At 54.1% G+C, this 17,742-nt stretch overlaps 5 protein-coding genes across 5 annotated transcripts; 2 read left to right on the top strand and 3 right to left on the bottom strand.

Annotated features, from left to right (window-relative positions):
• Positions 1–216: 216 nt before the first annotated feature.
• Positions 217–1,459, bottom strand: CABS01_02064 (glycosyl hydrolase family 16; the record flags this gene model as incomplete). The annotated part of the gene is made up of 2 exons (XM_060535443.1): positions 217–1,253; positions 1,366–1,459. The coding sequence occupies 2 exons, from the start codon at positions 1,457–1,459 to the stop codon at positions 217–219; spliced, it is 1,131 nt and encodes a 376-aa protein (XP_060395748.1).
• A 4,147-nt stretch (positions 1,460–5,606) lies between these two features.
• CABS01_02063 (uncharacterized protein) lies at positions 5,607–7,098 on the top strand (the record flags this gene model as incomplete). Its single annotated transcript, XM_060535442.1, has 2 exons — positions 5,607–6,152; positions 6,208–7,098. The coding sequence occupies 2 exons, from the start codon at positions 5,607–5,609 to the stop codon at positions 7,096–7,098; spliced, it is 1,437 nt and encodes a 478-aa protein (XP_060395747.1).
• A 683-nt stretch (positions 7,099–7,781) lies between these two features.
• Positions 7,782–9,051, top strand: CABS01_02062 (tetratricopeptide; the record flags this gene model as incomplete). The annotated part of the gene is made up of 3 exons (XM_060535441.1): positions 7,782–7,784; positions 7,874–8,907; positions 8,961–9,051. The coding sequence occupies 3 exons, from the start codon at positions 7,782–7,784 to the stop codon at positions 9,049–9,051; spliced, it is 1,128 nt and encodes a 375-aa protein (XP_060395746.1).
• Positions 9,052–9,635: 584 nt separating this feature from the next.
• CABS01_02061 (ABC transporter) lies at positions 9,636–13,511 on the bottom strand (the record flags this gene model as incomplete). The annotated part of the gene is made up of 5 exons (XM_060535440.1): positions 9,636–10,592; positions 10,646–10,964; positions 11,055–11,225; positions 11,275–12,686; positions 12,756–13,511. 5 exons carry the CDS (start codon positions 13,509–13,511, stop codon positions 9,636–9,638), a joined length of 3,615 nt encoding a protein of 1,204 aa, XP_060395745.1.
• Positions 13,512–15,763: 2,252 nt separating this feature from the next.
• On the bottom strand, positions 15,764–17,701 carry CABS01_02060 (uncharacterized protein; the record flags this gene model as incomplete). Its single annotated transcript, XM_060535439.1, has 7 exons — positions 15,764–15,865; positions 16,100–16,347; positions 16,421–16,685; positions 16,758–16,832; positions 17,000–17,055; positions 17,248–17,314; positions 17,681–17,701. 7 exons carry the CDS (start codon positions 17,699–17,701, stop codon positions 15,764–15,766), a joined length of 834 nt encoding a protein of 277 aa, XP_060395744.1.
• Between the last annotated feature and the right edge of the window lie 41 nt (positions 17,702–17,742).

Below are 17,742 nucleotides of genomic sequence, written 5' to 3'. Positions count from 1 at the left end.
CCCCCGATTGGTCGGGAACCCCCCCAAACACCCCCCCCCCCCCCCCCCCCATTCTCCTGCATCGAAGTAAGGGTTAAAATCACATGAATTTATCGCATCCCGCGGGCCAGATATAGGGCTAACTTTGTAAAGTAGGACTCTTCTGGTCCTGTATTATCTAACTGTTGTGGGAAGAACTACATACACACTACTGTAACAAATGGGGGGATATCTCTTCTAAAACAGGCCAGCCATCGCGACGAGAGCAAATCCAAACAGACCAGTGCCAACAGTTGCGCCTGTCAACAGCTTTCCAGCGGCAGCGCTGGCGCCGGTGGAGGCAGTAGCGCTGGCGGACGAGCCAGACTGGGTGGCCGAGGGAGCAACCGTCGGACGGATCGTGGTTCCTGTCGTGGTGGAGTTTCTCAGCGGGGCGCCCGAGGACACGGGGAAACCAGAGGAAGGCGTCGCTGTCGCGTCGGAGCTCCCGGAGGCGGATTCGGAGGTTGTGTTACCTGAAGTGGTGTCGTTCTGACCGGCGTTGGTGCTGTCGTCGGTGGCGGCGCCGATCTTGATGCTCGAGTAGTCACCAGTCATGTCGCTGTAGGTGTAAGAGCCACCGGGGTTCGCATTGGTGATGGAGACCTTTTGGACGGTCATGGTGAAAGGCGCCTTGGTGTAGTCGGTCTCACCACCGGCCCAGGTGATGGTGCCGGCGTTGTTGTCCGGGTCGCCGCCCGCCCAGATGCCGAGTCTCAGGCGAGCCGGGGTCTGGGGGAAATTCTTGCCGCCAAGGGCATCGGCGTAGTTGAGGGTGCGGACGAGGTTGCTGTTGATGTACCAGGTGACGGCCTCCTTGGTCCAGTCGATGGTGTAGTTGTGGTACTCGGTCTGAGTCGCGGCGATGGTGTGGAACGCGCCACGGTCGTAGCTAGTGGTGTTGCCCTTGCCGAAGTAGTTGGTCTGAACCTCAGCATCCTTGCCGCCGAGCCACTCCCAGTCGACCTCGTCTAAGTCATCGGACTCGATAACTACACTGCTGACGATACCGGTTCCGGGGGCAGCCTTCATGAGGACCTCGGCGCGGCCGAAGAAAAAGTACCACGATGTCTCGATAGTGGGGGCATCACCCTTCTTGTTCAGGGTGAACTCGGCGCCATCAGTGCCGTAGGTGATGTTGCCGGCGGTGACGGTCCAGGCATCGTTGTCGGCGCCCTTGGTGAAGTCGACCTCATAGGTGCTCTTTGTCAGACCTTTGTTGGCGGGGCAAGTTTCTAAGTTATCTCGTGTTAGCAAAACAACTCATCCACCAAAGCATAGAGTACCGTGAGGTGGAGGACATGTCGAAATATCCTCAAATGAACGCGGATCCAAAGTTTAACTTACTCTTAGTAGGGTCGCAATCGGTAAAAGTTTGAGCGAAAGTTGTAGAAGCGAGAAGCGCAACGAGCGACGCTTGACGAACGAAAGACAATGCCATTGTGAGTAATTTTACGGCGAAGGAAGAACCCTCTAAAATTCAATTCAACGATAGTATATTGGAAGGGAAAGAAGTTTTAAAAGAGAAGAGATAGAACGAGAGAAATGGCTGAGGCTTTCAGTGAAGAACCATGGAAACCAAACCCGCCCCCTTATTTCGATGGCGGGTCATCGTCTCCATTAAAGAAGGGCAGAATCGACAGGATACATGGATACCTGGTGTTTGAGCTTTACTAGGAGAACCCATCACGCGAGTTCCAGCTGGACAAGCTGGAGCCAACCACCTCACTTCCACCCCATCTCAAGGAGGCTGACGTACGTTTGAGCATTTGGCAACGGCAAACACCTGCCACTCGGCCTCCCGGCAGTGGAGTTGCCATGGTGGGGTTCATTAGTAGGTGAAATCTATTGAGGGGGACGCGTGTGCATGGGTGGCTGTACCATTTCTTCTTCCCTGACACCTGCAGCTGGTCGCTCGGGGCAGCGCCCACCATCCGATGTACCGTGCCGGGAGGCCGTTCATGCTATTAAAAGCCGTGCGGCTTGTCAAGTTGGGCTGAAGCACCAATGGGACGTCCCGGCCAGGGTTCCTCTTCTCTGTTCGATGTGGGCTAAAATGGTGAGACGGGATGACCAACGGTAGAGTCTCAAACCTAAGTGGCTCATGTCGAAACTTTCCCACACAGTATCTTTCCCATCTGTGCGTTTTAAGGGGGCTGAGACTGGAGAGGAGGGTGTTTCGCTGAATAACCCATGCACTTTGGCACTTTTCCCGATCATCTTGTTGGCGACAACACCACGGGAGGCCCCTCGATCCAAACAGAATCCTTGATGTCCCGCGGAGAATAACAGCCACGGTGGCAACCCGTGCCAACCTAAACATTCAAACCCAGAACTGTGATTGCTGCGGCCTTCTCAGGCTGTGCTCTTCAGACGAAACATGTTTTAAGCTCACTGGATCCCATTTACATCGCAGTCACAGGCCAGAGACCAAGTCTTTGCGTACCTGCATCCGGATCCGCACGCCAGTAGTGCAACCAAGTCCGCCGTCGCCTGCGAAGTCGCGTTGCCGCGTTCCCTCGAGGCAGGGCTGCGGACGGACAGGGGAGTATGCGGCCCTTGGCACTATCGCGGCGCTAAGTCGGCCAAGCAAATGACATCTGCAGGGTCATTTCGGAGCCCGATCGCCCACAGTCCGTGAACGGTGAGCGTCGTATCCCGCCGGGAAGCCGCCGGGGATTTTGTGAGCTCGGCAGATCTACGTTCGGGGGAGGCAGAAGCACTGCCCTGGATGACGTTGAAAATCAAGGGGTTGGCGCAGCATATATCATGATCGCATTCGGTGCGCGCGGATGGCTTTTTGATATTCTCCTGCCGTCGCCGAAGGCACGGCGAAGCTGCGGTGGCCGGTGGGATGGCCATCTGAACAACATCGGGCCTTCAAACGCTGCTGCGAGATACTGCCACTGATGCAGTCACTGTTTTGGCATTGCGAGCTGGATCTCCGGGGATTACGCCATGCAGATCTGAACAGGTCTTGGATTCGTCATCATCGATATAACCCGCATCCACAGGCAAACTACATGTAAGAGTGAGCGTGTGTGCGATGCTCGAGGCACTAGAGCAAGTACGACATATGAGCCGTGCGGTCGCGACCGTCCAATTCTCCTGCGACAATCAGGGCCGCGCAAGGACGATTAAATGAGTTGATAACACTGGATAAGATTGTGATAGAATCTATCACCAATTAGAAGCGATACAACTCGCAAGGAATGGCAAAACTAAGGTATGCGACACAGCTTACTCGAGGCCAGGGAAATCTTCCCACAGGATCCCAAAGCATTCGGCGAGCTTCTGGTCACGAAGTGGTTTCCCAACCCTGATCCTTCCTCAGGTATAATTTTCCAAGGCCAATTCAAGCTCACAAGATTTGTTCCCTTTCACCCGCCGCGCATGCAGACTTCTGGAGTTGATACAGCCTTACTGTGGCTCGGCAAGGCGAGCGATGGATTTTAACAGCCTATTGGCGTCGATGATGTCAAGCACACCCTGTCTGAAAGATTTAGTCTGGCATGGGAACATGATCTCGGTAGGAACTCGTCGATAAATCGGAAGTCACCATGTATGACTGTTAACCCATCTTTTACTTCGGAGACATCGTCAACGCTCTTTCTCTTTCCAAGAGTGGAGCTCGACGCCGCCATTCTCCTCAAAGCATCTGGAATCAGGGTTACCGTACAATGCCTGTACCAGTTCCTGTTCGACCTCGAGTTCGGGGATTTGCTTGATGCCAGTTCGATGATCTCGAGTCTGGACTAGTTGATGCAAGAGCGCAATTAGTCTCTATATTTTGCATTGTTCCTGTACGCCTCGACCATCAATTGAGCCTGATCAAGCCCAAGTAAGGCGTGAATTGGGCAGCCGCTGCTTGATCTCGTGCAAGGCCTGGGACAAGAAAGGGAGGAAGGGGGGGGGGGGGGGGGGGGGGGGAATGGGGGAATAAAAAAAACTCTTATAAAAAACCCCCCTGATAATTTCCCCCGCCCCAAAAAAGGGGGGAAGGGACGCGGTCGCTTCAAAAAAATATGGGGAAGAAAAAAAAAAAGAAAGGGAGGGGGGGGGGGGGGGGGGGGGGGGGGGGGGGGGGGCAGGCAATTGGCAGTATATAATACTGCTATCTAAAACACTCCTGATGATATGCCCGTCGCCGAAGAAAGGAGGTAAGGAGACCGATTGCGTTCGAATACTATGTGAGATGAACAAACCAGAGCAAGGAGTGTGGAGAGATGAGAGGAAGAGGGAAGCCACGAAATATACCAAATATTAAATATATGCCTGAATTTTGGGATCGAGTCAATGGCATGGGCTGATGAGATCTACACAATGATCATCGGAGTTGAAGGGGGACAGCCCCTCCATGTTGGTCTTTCTTATACGACACAAAGATCTTCGACTCGAACTGAACACGGACAAATAGGAGCAATTTATAACCGAGCACAGATGGGAACAGCTCTGAGTTTCGTGGACGTTTCTTTGCCCACAGGCTCACTACCTCATACACTGATAACATCCTGTATACCTATTGACTGAGATATACGGAACGTTACAGGCAAATGTACTAGATGAAACCAAGGCTGGACTAGGTATGGATTTCATATTCCAATTGACTTTATGGCAGTTACTCAAGAACGCCTCGGGGAATTATGGGAAGACAATACCGATACTCGAGTCCGAAGATCATGATCAAATACGGAAAGCGCCATTCGGCAAGCCTCTCTTCCCTTACCGATGGCCATGAAAAGCCCAATGATCTAGTGGTTTCCGCGTGTCCAGGACCATAAGAGCACGTGGATGAGGAAAGGTTTAATGAAATTGTCTGGAAGGAAACGTAGGAGTTTGTATTGCGCGTCAATGATCATGGTTTTGTGCTGTTGGCCGAATTTTGATTGAGTCCGTATGAGGAGAAAATATTATTTCCCCAAGTCTTAGTCACGGCGATACACCTACCCAAGCAACTACAGAATCTCTTAGACGCTCGATTTTGTTAGCATATATGCGAAACAATGACGGCCTGCTTGTGACTGCCTATAAAAGAGATTCATGGTGGGAAGGTTTGGTTTCGCCTTCAACGAGTTGTAGATCGCCTAACTGATACCTTCCGTCCAGTTGTGCCGTCACAGAGATGCTGACTCAGCTGCACAGCCACAGAACTGGCACATAAGCTAGAGGGACATAGCTTGTCCAGCCACATGACTTCGAGCACCTTAACTCCCGAGGGCTCCACCCTGCGCCTCGGCTCACCATGGATTTCCACTGGCGGTTGATCGGACGTTTGGGGCGGTTGATGTCACACCCGTTTAAGCTTGACCAGTTACTGACGGACAATCAGGCTGTTCACAACCACCTCACGATATTTCACATTTCAGCATCGCTTCCCCATACCTTCGCGATACCAAACCATAGATTTTCATTGCAATCCTTACCATGCGATAGAAGCACACACCTTCCCACTTCTGCGAACCTTGTTGCGCCGTGGGCTCAAGAGCTCCCGCACACGATATACCCTCACTCTCCTCCGCACCTCCCACCCCCGAACCTCAACAAACCGACCACCTCTACCTTGAGCACCGTCGCGCCAGTTACCCAGCATGACCGACACGATACCTTCGCTTCAGACCGGGCTTCAAGATGGCGAGCGCCGCTGCTTCATCTGCCTCATGGACGAAAACGAGTCCGGCGCCTCCGAGTCCGCCTGGGTCGACCCGTGCCCCTGCACCCTCGAAGGCCACCAAGACTGCATGATCCAGTGGGTCACGGAGCTGGAGCGCGAGGGCAAGGAGATCCTCTGCCCGGTTTGCAAGGCCAAGATAAACATTGACGAGCCCTACGACCCGGCGCTCGCGCTCAGCAACCAGATCTACAAGTCCTTCAGCAGGGTGTCGCCGGGCCTGATCCTCGGCGGGATCGGCGCGGGCACATGGGTCAGCTTGGCCATGTACGGCAACATTGCGGTGCGGGTGTTTGCGGGCCCCGAGGCGACGTATCGCTTCTTCTTCAATGACAGGAACCCCAGAGGCGTGCCCATGGTCAACTGGATCCACGTCGCGATCCTGCCGACCATCGCGCCCGCCCTGGTTCTGGGCTCATCGGTCCCTATTCTGGGCAATGTCTTCTTCATGCCCGTCGCCGCGCTGGTAAGCATACCTTTCTTTATACTCATTTCTCGCGGCCCTGACTGACATGATCTAGTACGGCGTTTTCCACATGGCCAAGGACGACCACTTCTTCTCCTGGCCCCCGTCCCCTCAACTCGCGGCAGCGTGCTTTCCGTACATTAGAGCTGTATACAATAACCTATGGCACGAGTTCGTCTGCCCGTACGAGAAGAGGTGGGAGCGCATAATTGCCGGACTGCCCGAGCCCGCACCTCAGGCGAACAACATACAGAACGGCAACCGCCGCCGCCGCGGTAGGAACAACGAGGGCGGCAACGAAGCTGCTAGAAACGTCGGATTGGTGGGAGGGTTGATCGATGCGGCTATCGATATGCTGGACATCCCCGACGTGGAGATGGAGGTTGAGCTGGAAGAAGTGGAGATGGGACAAGACCATGATATGGTCAACCTCGAGATTCTCGTCGAGGAGATCGAGGAGGCACATGCAGCGGAGCAAGACAACGGCGCCCGGGATATCGCTGCCGCCCTCCCTGCCCAGTTGCCTCAGCCAGGTAACGGACCACAGCAAGCACCGATCGTGGCACCGCAGCAACCAGCAGCCCAGCCGGCGCCCGCAGCTCCACGCCAGCGTGGCATTCAGGCCAGCCTCAAGGACGTCACAAACGCAATCGTGAGCACACTCCTGCTACCAGTCTTCTCCGCCGCCATGGGCGAGGCCATCCGTTTGGCGCTACCAAAGCACTGGACATCTCCTGCGGGTACCTTTGGTCGGTTCAAGATCCGAACAGGTCTTCTCCAGGAGCAATGGGGCCGGAACCTTGTCGGAGGCTGCATGTACGTGGTAATCCGCGACGTGTTTCGGCTCTACACCAAGTACCGCCTCGCGAAGAACAAGCCCCTCCGCAAGATTCGCAACGTTGATAGGCGGAGGAACCAGACCTCTTCCATTTCTCCCGCCGCTTAGGGAATGTTGAGATGAGAAATCAAACATATTTAACAGCGACAGTACACACCTGCATATCAAACGGCGTTGGCGGATAGGATAGGAGGATTGTATATCTCTTTTGCTTTAGTACTTTCCTCTATGATTAGATGTCATTCAGCATGGCGAGACGTTTCTCATCTCTACGGCCTCTGTTTGACAGTAATGAATCAGTCAGATTGAGGTATTGATCTATTATCGTGCGGTCAACAGTGATGAACAAAGATATTATTTGCATTTAACTGTATATCTGCATGATTGCATGAAATTGAAGCCAAGAGGAAATGCGCCTGTCCCGTTCAGCGGGGTAACCGGTACGTTCCTTCAGGCTCTTCCCCTCCAAGGCTCCAACGCCGCCGCCGCTTGACGCCCACCCGCCCAGTCCCCCTCCTCCCCCACCTTCACCGCGGCTGCGCTGGAACCTTCCAGCCAAACAGCTGTACCGACCGGGCGAAAAGAGAACGTGGGGAGTGACGCGGGCAAGCCAAGCAGCCGCAAAGCCCAACCCGCCAGCCATCGTAACAAAGGAGGACGATCCCCCAAAAAACCAACAACACAACATCCAAGCTCCCCACCATCTTACAACACCTCTTGATACCCCCATCCTCGTGTCGGCCTCCCTCTATTCGATTATATACACATCCACAAGTTCATACATCGTCAAAATGGTTAGCAACCCGTCCCGATCCCCCTTGCCCAGGGACAGACAGCCAAGAGAAGATTACGATCATGAGCTAACATTTTACCCCTCCTCCAGGCGACAGTAACCTCCAAACAGCGCCTCGCCGTCGCAATCTGCGAATTCCTCTCCACCTCGGTCAATGACGGCACCCTCCCCGCCGACGACAAGGACTCCATCGACGTCGCAATCCAGTGCATCGCAGACTCCTTCAAGGTCGACCCCACCGACAAGAAAATCCTCGCAGAGGCCGTCGGCGCCCAGAACCTCCACCAAGTCTACTCCGTCTACGAGAAGCTCAAGAACGCCTCCACCCCCGCCGCGGCAGCGGGCGCCTCCGCCGGCGCAGCAGCAGCAGGCGCGGCCGACGCCGCCGCCTCGGCCTCCAAGACGGTGACCGAAGAAGATAAGAAGGAGGCCGACGCCCTCAAGTCAAAGGGCAACGCCGCAATGGCCTCAAAGGACTACCCCTCCGCCATCGCCCTCTACACCCAGGCCCTGGCCCTGAACCCCGGCAACGCCGTCTTCCTCTCCAACCGCGCGGCCGCCCACTCCGCCGCAAAGGACCACGAATCCGCCAAGGCGGACGCCGAGGCCGCCGTCGCCGTCGACCCGGCCTACACGAAAGCCTGGTCCCGCCTCGGTCTCGCCCGCTTCGCCCTCGGCGACGCAAAGGGCGCAATGGAAGCCTACGGAAAGGGCATCGAGTTCGAGGGTTCCGGCGGCAGCGAGGCCATGAAGAAGGGCTTCGAGACGGCCAAGCGCCGTGTCGAGGAGATGTCGGTCGAGGAGCGCGACCTGCCCCGCCAGTCACCCGGTGTCGGTGGCGGCATGGGCGGTGGCGCGGGCGGTATGCCCGACCTGAGCAGTCTGGCGAGCATGCTCGGCGGAGGCGGAGGAGCTGGCGGTGGTGCCGGAGGCATGCCCGATTTCAGCCAGATCATGAACAACCCTATGTTCGCGAGCATGGCCCAGAACCTGATGAGCAACCCCGACATGATGAACAACCTCATGAGCAACCCGCGCCTGCGCGAGATGGCCGACCGCTTCGGTGGCGGTGGCGGCATGCCTGACCTGAACTCTCTCATGTCCGACCCCAACATTGCCGACATGTAAGTGGTCTACCTGTGACAATAGCATAGAAGTCAGTCCTAACTCTTTCTAGGGCACGTAACATGATGGGTGGTGGAGGTGCACCGGGCGGTGCTCCCGGAGGAGGCGCTGGTGCTGGTGCTGGCCGTGGAGGCTCGGCCTAAAGCATCGTTTCAAGAACTCATACTTGAAAGAACGTTGCCGTTGGAGAAACCAGGAAACACAGTCGATAACCACTCCGACTTACTACTAGAATTACCCTCACAATAACGTGCACAAAACTCCTGTGCATGAATAGAACACCATTTAACGGACCCATGAGACGAGTCTCCTTGACCAAGGTTGAAGGACGTTTTTAACGATCGGCGGCAAAGTACTGTTTAGGTAACTGAGCATGTTGGCCAAGCTATCGACCCTTCTTATCCATACATCCAGTCTAATCTAAGCTCAAGTATCCCCCAGTCTGTTCTAAAGCTTTTGCCCACCAATTCTAATGAAGCTGGTCCTTCGCCAATTTTGGGTTGCTTTTGATGCGAAACACAATAATCTCATGATTTAAAATGCAGCCCCCTCTGTGTCTTTTTAGACAAGCCAGCTTGCGCTGACGCCATTCTCTAAACAATACCGTAGAAAGCGGCACCTAACAAGCCATTTGTTGGGCCAAGAATAGTACATTGGACCAGCGCCAACTCGAACAAAAGAAATCTGATAATGTGCGGCGTAGCATTCATTGAGAAGCTGTTGAAAGCTAATGATGAGCGCTATGATCGGGGGGTTTCGCATGGCCATGGCGACCACGCCCACGGCCTCCGCCTCGGTTGTGTCGCTTTCTCTGACCACGATTGTTGTTGGGCTGCTGAGAATCTCGAGCGAGCGAGGATGCAGCTGAGTTAGACTGCATGACCTCCTTGAGAGGAGAAGATGACGTCGTTGATTTGATTGCAACCGGACCGTGAGATCCCTCAGGCACATTCTCCTTGTGGCGACAGACAGGATTGCTAGTCAAGCCGGGTGTCGGCAGCTTGTCGTTGATCAAGTCTTTGGATACGATGATGGTCATTGGGGAAGCACGAGTCTCCTGGCCCGGTGTGACGGTCTTCAACTTCAAGACCGGTGCAGATACATGGCGTACCTCCTGCAGCCGATTAGTTTCTCGCTCGGCTATGGATGGCTGTGAGGATCTTACAGCAATGACTCCATCAGCATCATCGCCACTTTGGTCCATCGCATCAGTATCGCCACAAGCTTGTCCATTGGAATCGCTCATGGCGTTGTAGCGACGGGCAGTAGGGTGAGGGGTTCTGAATAGGGGAGGCTCAAGCTTGATGACAGTGTCCACCGAGTCGTTGTCAGAGTCTTGTACCCTACTGTCGTGTCGAGCACCTAACGCCATACCGCGGTCAGAAATCTTTTCCTCGGAGCTATCATACACCATGAAGGGAAGCTTACCAGAAAGAAAGCTTACTTGAGCGCGGCTGCCGGCAGAAATGGTCGTGGTGTCAACGGTGGATCGTGGGGAGGAATCGTCATCCGAAGAAGTCGCGCTCGCCCAATTCAAAACCCGCTTGGGAGTCTGTCGAATGGGCGAGACATGTGGCCTCGTGGAATTTGTGATGGGCTGGCGAGTGGGGGATGGAAAAGAAATTTTGGTGATGGGGGTCGACTTGGGCGTAAATTCGGGTGCAACGGGGTTCAATCGAGATCCCTACACAATTAGTGGTTAGAATCTGCCAAAGACGAATCTTCAGCTGACTCTACCTCTTTCTTGTGATTACCGGGAGTCTGAACAGCCTCGTTTCCCTTGCTCGCCTGAGTCGGTGTCGTGTGGGTGTCCTCAGACGCAGAAGCATCTATCTCCGATGTGCCATCGAGCGTGGACTCGTCGGTGTCACTTGCAGACGACTTCTTGTTGATGGCGGAATCGTCATCCTTGGGCTTCAGGAAGGTTTGCTTAGACCATAGGTCTGCGTACCTTCCCTGAGCGGTAACGAGGTCGGCATGATTGCCCTGCTCGACAACCTCACCGTCCTCGATGACAACAATGCGATCGGCGTTCATAATGGTTGAAAGTCGATGACTGTGTCTGGTTAGCACATGGACCCGGTAGCTCAGTGGCACCGTGGCAAGGATGTGAACAATAGAGGCATGAAGAAAACGGAATACATACGCGACAATGAATGTGGTTCGTCCCTTGCAGAGCTGCATGAATGACTGCTGGATCTTCTGCTCTGTGTCGGTGTCCACTGAACTTGTCGCTTCGTCCAGAAGCACGATCTCGGGCTGCTTGAGAATTGCCCGGGCAATAGCAACACGCTGCAGCTCGCCGCCGGAAAGTTTGCTGGTTTTGGTCAGCTACTAGTCTATTCGCAGACACTGGAATTACTCACATTCCCCTCTCACCAACTCGCGTGTTGTATGCATCGGTGAAAGTCATGATCTTATCATGAATGCAAGCAGCCTTGCAAGCTTCAAAGACCTCATCGTCAGAAGCGGTGATTCTCGCATACCGAATGTTGCTAATGATCGTGTCGTCGAAGAGCACAGGATTCTGGGGCACCAAGCCAATGCGGTCACGGAGGCTGTGCAAGTCAACGTCACGCACATCCTGCCCATCAATCAAGATGGATCCCTCGCTGGCGTCGTAGAAACGGTTGAGTAGCTTCAACATGGTGGACTTGCCGGCACCAGTAGCACCAACAAAGGCCACCGTCTGGCCGCCGGGAACAGAAAGAGAGATGCTGTTGATGATCTTCTTCTTGGAATCATAGGTGAAGCTCACATCGTTGAAATCGACGTTGCCACCAATAAGCTTCAGGGGACGGGCCCCCTTCTTGTTCACGATTGTTGGCTCCTTCTTCATGATGTCCAACAGTCGCTCGGCATCAATCAAATCGCTTCCAATCTTCTTCCCGAGGCTGGCCATGAACCGCAGTGGGGACGTGAGTTGAGCCCAGTACATCAGGAGCATTGTCAAGTCACCAGGGGTGGCCTTGCTATTTTTGATCCTGTACACAGCCAGAATCGCGCCGGCCAACAGACCACAGAGAAGAACCAAAGACTGGAATGCTTGCGCAGTAAACCACCCGAGACGTACACGCTTAGTCCAGTTGATGCGGGTGTGGATTGCGTTAGAGTAGCGCACATCTTCATATGTCGTCTGATTGAAGGATGCGACCGTATGCCAACCCGTGATTCCAGTCTGGCGTACGTAGTGCTCGGCGTACTGGGCGTTCACGTGAGCCCGTCTGCGTTCCTTCATCACAGCAATCATCTTCGTAGCGATGAACAAGAAAAGTGTGCTGGTCGCCAGGGTGATGAGACCTTCATAAGGCCCCAAGATAACCGAGAGGTAAACAATGGCAACAACCAGGTCGATCAGCATGGGAAGAGCTTGAAAACAGATAGACTCCAGGAGATCGGAGACACTTGACCCGCCATACATGGCCAGGCTGATGTCAGATGTGCTCTTCGAATCGTGGAAGTCGGCTGAGAGGTTCAAAATGTGTCGGTAAGCTGCTGTGCTCAGAGCCCCATCGGCGTATACCTCAAGAGGCAGGTAGAGCCATTCTCGCAGAAACTCAATACCAGCGTCAGAAGCAGCGATTCTGAGCAGACCGTAGATCGCAACTCCGTACCAGGCGCTGCTGAAGTTCTTGTCTTTGAGCTCATCGACGATGATACCGAATTGACGCGGGATCAAGAGGTTGAGAGCGTTCCCGGCGAGCAGACAGAGTCCAACAAGGAAAAGGCGTAATTGCAGGGATTTCTGTCCGACAGGCCAGATATAGGGGAACAAAATCTAGACTGGTGTCAGGCAAGTTACGTATATCAGGGGTGGTTGAAGGGACGGGAAGAGTCCAAAACTTACGCCGAAGCCCTTAATGTACGTTAGCCAGTTACCCTCTTCCTGAAGGCGCTTCTCCATCTCCTCCTGTGCCTTTCGCTGGCGTTCTGCCCAGTACGACTCTGGCGGATCACTTGTCGTTCCGTACGTAGAAGTAGAGCCCTGGCTCCCGTTTCCTGAGCTGCTCAATCGCGACTTTGGGTCATCTTGGCCGAGAAGAGACTGCCGTTCTTCGTCTGTCGCTTCTTCCTGGCTAGCTCGGATACGCTGAACAACGTAGATGGAGACAATGGTAAGAAGTAGATAGTAACGGAGACCAGCAAAGACAAGGTGAGCGATGCGGCAGTGCTCGAAAGTGCTGGAGCGTCTGATAATGAGATCTGGCACTCCAATCATGGGCTCGAAAACCAAGGAAATGAGCCACGAGCCCCAGTACGGTGTCCACACAGGGTGTTCTGTGTCGGAAAGGAAGGCCAATTGAGTACCAAAGACAAGAATGCAGGACAGCAAGCCAATAACCTCATGCTCCTGACCAATCCATTCTTGAAGGATGATGGACTGAATGGCAATGACGGCAATCTGGGCGACGTAGGTAAGGACAAAGGCAACGATAAGGTTGAGGATCCATGACCGAGGGATGAACTCTTTGCCTGGGTTATTGGCTGCCCGCAAAGTCTGAAGAGTGCACACAGCAACAGCAGAAGCAATTGCAAAATAGGTGAAGGCCAATGCCGGATAGAGGTAGTGGAGGCTATCGAGAAGCTCTTCGAGGGACGCCATTGCGGCAGATGGTGTTGAGGACGTGTGGAGCAGCCGTAGATCCGCAGGACAACCGAATACTGACTAGAGAGAGCTTGAGGGGGTGGACGGATTAGGTAGTTGATGGATTCACCAAAAATCGAGAGGCGGCTAGCTGGTGTTCCCGACAAATGAAAGTTGAAGAGATTGCGAGATGCTGGGGGGAGAGACAAGTGACGGGTGTATGATGAGAGGGATACCAGGGGAGCTTTGGCCAGGGATAGATGGATGGAGCTGTGGGTGATCTGATGTCCAGACCTCTGGGGAGCGTGCCTCAACAGGGATGGTGCAAGACGGGGAAGACGGGAAGGGCTGCCTGCCAGACGGAGTTCTGTTTCGTTTCCTTCCCAAAGTTTTAGTTTTCTATCCAGCGAAGAGGCTGCTGCTTGCAGGAGGAAGTGAGCTTAGGAAACAGGGGTGACGATGGAAGAGGAGTGCGTCGTCGTGCGTAGGGTGGACCTGTGCGGGCAGGAGTGCGTTTCGATGGTTGCTTCCAGGTGAAGTCTAAAGTTAAGTTGGCGATGGAGAGGTAGGATGGATGATGCAAGCCGGCAGGAGACCGAATGATGCAAGTCGAAGCAAGATCTAGATTGCTTTTTTTTCGTCTCTAGAAAGACAGTTCAAAAGGTAACGGTGGAAAAGAGAAAGCTTGAAGAAGTGAGGTAGGTGCCGAATGTCGATATTAAAGAGTCACCACCGCGTTCCGGGGACGTGTTTGCTGCAGGTGCTTGGGAAGGAGCAGGTACCCGATCCTAGCCAGGTTCGGTGGGAAAGGGGAAAGACCTTAGGACTATCCGTAAAGTACAGGACGGCAGGATAAAGAGAAAGGGGGTGGACCAAGGTAAGGTAAGGTCCCTTGCCTTATGGGAACCTAGGATCAAGAAAGTGCAAGTGCAATACCTATGATTGAGCCTTCTTCTTGTTCTTTGCAGTTCCAGGCGTGCAGGTGTGCTAGGTTCCTTCTGTTGGTGTGAGAGAATGTAGATGCGTGCCGGGTGCGTCGAGTTGATGCAAGGCAGCTGAGCACTGTCGTCTAAGCGGAGGGAACGTGAATCAACTGCTCCAGCTGGGGCGAGAACGTCTCAGAAAGAGGGAGGAACTGGCTGGTAACTGCAGGGTTCAGGTACCAGATCGTCTCTTTCCCTTTTTCGGTTCACCGTTTTGGTGAGGAAGGGCTCCGGGAAGTTTGAAGGTAAGAAGGCAAGGTAGGTACTTTCGCAGAAGAGGGAAACAGCCTTGGGCTCAGCAGTCTGGCGCACACCTTCCTCTACACCTTCGGTCTGTTGGTAAAAGGAAGGTAACGTGTAATCAAGGTACCTTGCAGAAAGGGCAGGAACTGGGAAGCGTATCTGTGGAAACTTGAAGGGCCAGGCACAGAGTCGTTGTACGTCAGCCAGTCGGCTCCTTCCTCTCCCTGAAACCTGTACAGGCAAGGCAGGTAGGTACCTCGAAAATTCTCTCCCGAGATGTAATGGCCCAGCCAAGTCGCGCAGGCGTGGGGGGAATTGGCGGGGGAAATGGGCAAATGCGTGATGAAAATCTCCAAGTAACACACTCAGGTCTCTCCAGTAGTTTATTTGCTGCTCGCCTTGCGTTGGTGCTCAGTAAGCTAAGGTAACAGTTGGCGCTGGGTGCTGAGGTGCTGTTCCTGTTGCTGACACTGCCGCTGCTGCTTGCTGAGAGCTTGCAAGATGCTTGTGTGGCGGCCGGAGCCGAAAATCGAGCAGAGTCTTTCGTGTAACACCAAACTGGACACGACACTCCCAAACCCGGGATGACAGGGACAGGGACGACGCGTCTCCAACTCTGCAGGAACTTCTCCTTGAGTCTCGCTCCCTCGTCTCAATTCGCCTCTTTCTTGTCGTCTATTTTGCGTTGCCTCAAACCTAAGGCAATTTATGCTGAAACTCCGGACGGTCTTGTCCACAGGCTTCTCTGGTCGTCTCACTCTGTGCCGTTTGACAAGCCGCCACCAAGAACAACGAAGAACGACCTTGGACAGCTATGCAATCGAGCTCGAGTACGCTGCGATATAGGATTGTGACCCTTCTGAATTTAGTCGAATGCCGGAGGTGGTAGAGCTTTCGCTGGCTGAAAACGAAGCACAGAAGTGACGGAGACAATAAGAGAACGAAGGTCTCGAGGGCAGAAGTTCGTGTTACCCAAACGCGGTGCTACGCTTCTCAGACCCCGGTCACCGTGTGTCCGTGGCAGGCGAGATACCCGGCAATCAATTACACGCTGTCGATATCGCTGTAGCCTCCCGGTTGATGTTTGTTCCACTGGCTGATGATGGGTTTGTCGCTGATGTCGTTTGGCTTGATGCTGTCCAATGTCTAATGAATGGAAGAGAACAGGTAACGAATGAACACAGACGCTTTGCCTCGCGTGCGATCAGCTCGATAGTAGATATTTAGATCAACTGTTGAGGTTTCTGCCTTGACTCAGATGCCCATCAAGGTTCCAGATGTTGCAAACACCTGGAATGAGACGCAAGAAAGGGGTGGATACACCAAGCTCCAGATGCCCAGGCCAACGAACCGGCTGGTTTGCTTGTCCAACCTACGCACCCTGTCACGACCTGTCTGTCTGTTTCTCAACGCCGGCCAGGTGATGCCCCAAGCAACAACGAGACCGGTGTAGTGCGCTGGAAACGGCTTCACTCGTGCAAGCCAGCGTCGAATGATGGTGCGAGCGTATTCGCGGATCCGTGGGGATTTCGAAGGAAATGGGCCCCAGCTCAGCATCATTTCTTGCGGACGGGAGTTGCGGATCTTTAAACCATGTCGACTGCTCCGCCTGCCTCGGCCCATGATGCCTGGAGAGGCTCCCACCAATATCATGCACATTTGTTGCACAAGCCGCATTCCTAATTCATCATCTTCACTCACCGGACGGGTTGCCTGGATTCATAAGCAAGAGGCGAGGGCGAGCCCTGAAGGCTCCAGTACTGACAAGAGCGCTTCGTATCTGACAGTCAATGGCGCTCGCCGAATCACTGGCCATCGTATTCACAGCCATGAGGCGCAAGGAACTCCAGCAAAGTCGCCATCCAGTTGTGTCTGCTTTTCCACCGACTACGCAACGGACTTCGCTCTGGCCGACGGCATTCCCAGTCAAACGGATGGATGTGGCATCCGTCACCATGCCCATTGGCTTTCACACGAGAGTCACGAGAATACAAGTTGCTTCTTCTTCCATGCAACGCGGTATCTCGTTTTGACTCACAAGGCTACGGCTCGGCCGACGCTGCTTGAGTGAGGGTGGTTGTTCCGAACTTGGTGACGAGATGGATGCGTCGTTCTGCGTTCAGCAAACCGTAATAGAGACCTTGCATGTTCTTGTGCACCATCACACCGGAGGACCCCAAACGACGATTGGTGTGGGAATCCCGAATCCTGGATTACCAAGATCCCCAGGTTCTCCCAGACGTGCAGCCTGCATATGCAGCATGCACACGGCCAAGGTACTCTGTACAGGTAGTTAAGTCCCCAGCACAAAGCCTTGCTCTCGTGAGCATCTCCGGCTATTAGGAATCCTGTCTCGGTGACATGGCAGCACTCCCCAGGGGCACATTATCCAGATGCATCAGCAAATTTGGTCACGTCTCGCAGGTGCCTCATTTCTGCCTGCCTACGGATGCTTTCCTGCAGGTGGCACCATCACCAAGTCATCCGCTGATTTCTATCCAGGCAATGCAAGCCAAACATTTACCGACCTTTGATGTAGAGGCTATCCGGAGGCCTGCAAGAGCCGTAGCGCCTCAGCTCGGTGTCGACAACAACCTATCACGATTCTAGTCGGTAATCAATATCGAAAGCCACAGCACAGGGGGCAGAGCGGCTCGGATCCCCGGTGCTCGCTGAGCGCACGACCCACTGCCCCCTGTTGATATGCAAGGCACTGCCTGTCACTCCCCATCGACGGAATACCTACCTCAAGCCTCAAGGTCCTCAACTGATCAGGAATGCACCTCAGATCGCCAACCAGCCAGTGTTACCGTTGGCAACTTTGTTTGACTGGTTCGAGACCACTAGCACCGCTTGTCAGGCTAAGGTGAACTATGTAAAATGAGTCTATGAATGGTAAATTACTGCAGCACTTCCCACCATCAGCCAATCGTCTCCATGATGCTTACACACGGTACGTACCGCGCTGTTGGAGCTCACCATTCCGTAGTGTTTCGGAGCTTGAGCCTGGCGTCCGGATAGCT

Source organism: Colletotrichum abscissum (assembly GCF_030869225.1).
Source record: "Colletotrichum abscissum strain IMI 504890 chromosome Unknown Scaffold_4.1, whole genome shotgun sequence".
In the NCBI taxonomy this organism is placed as follows: Eukaryota; Fungi; Ascomycota; class Sordariomycetes; order Glomerellales; family Glomerellaceae; genus Colletotrichum; species Colletotrichum abscissum.
This window is presented reverse-complemented; position numbering and strand designations above follow the sequence as displayed.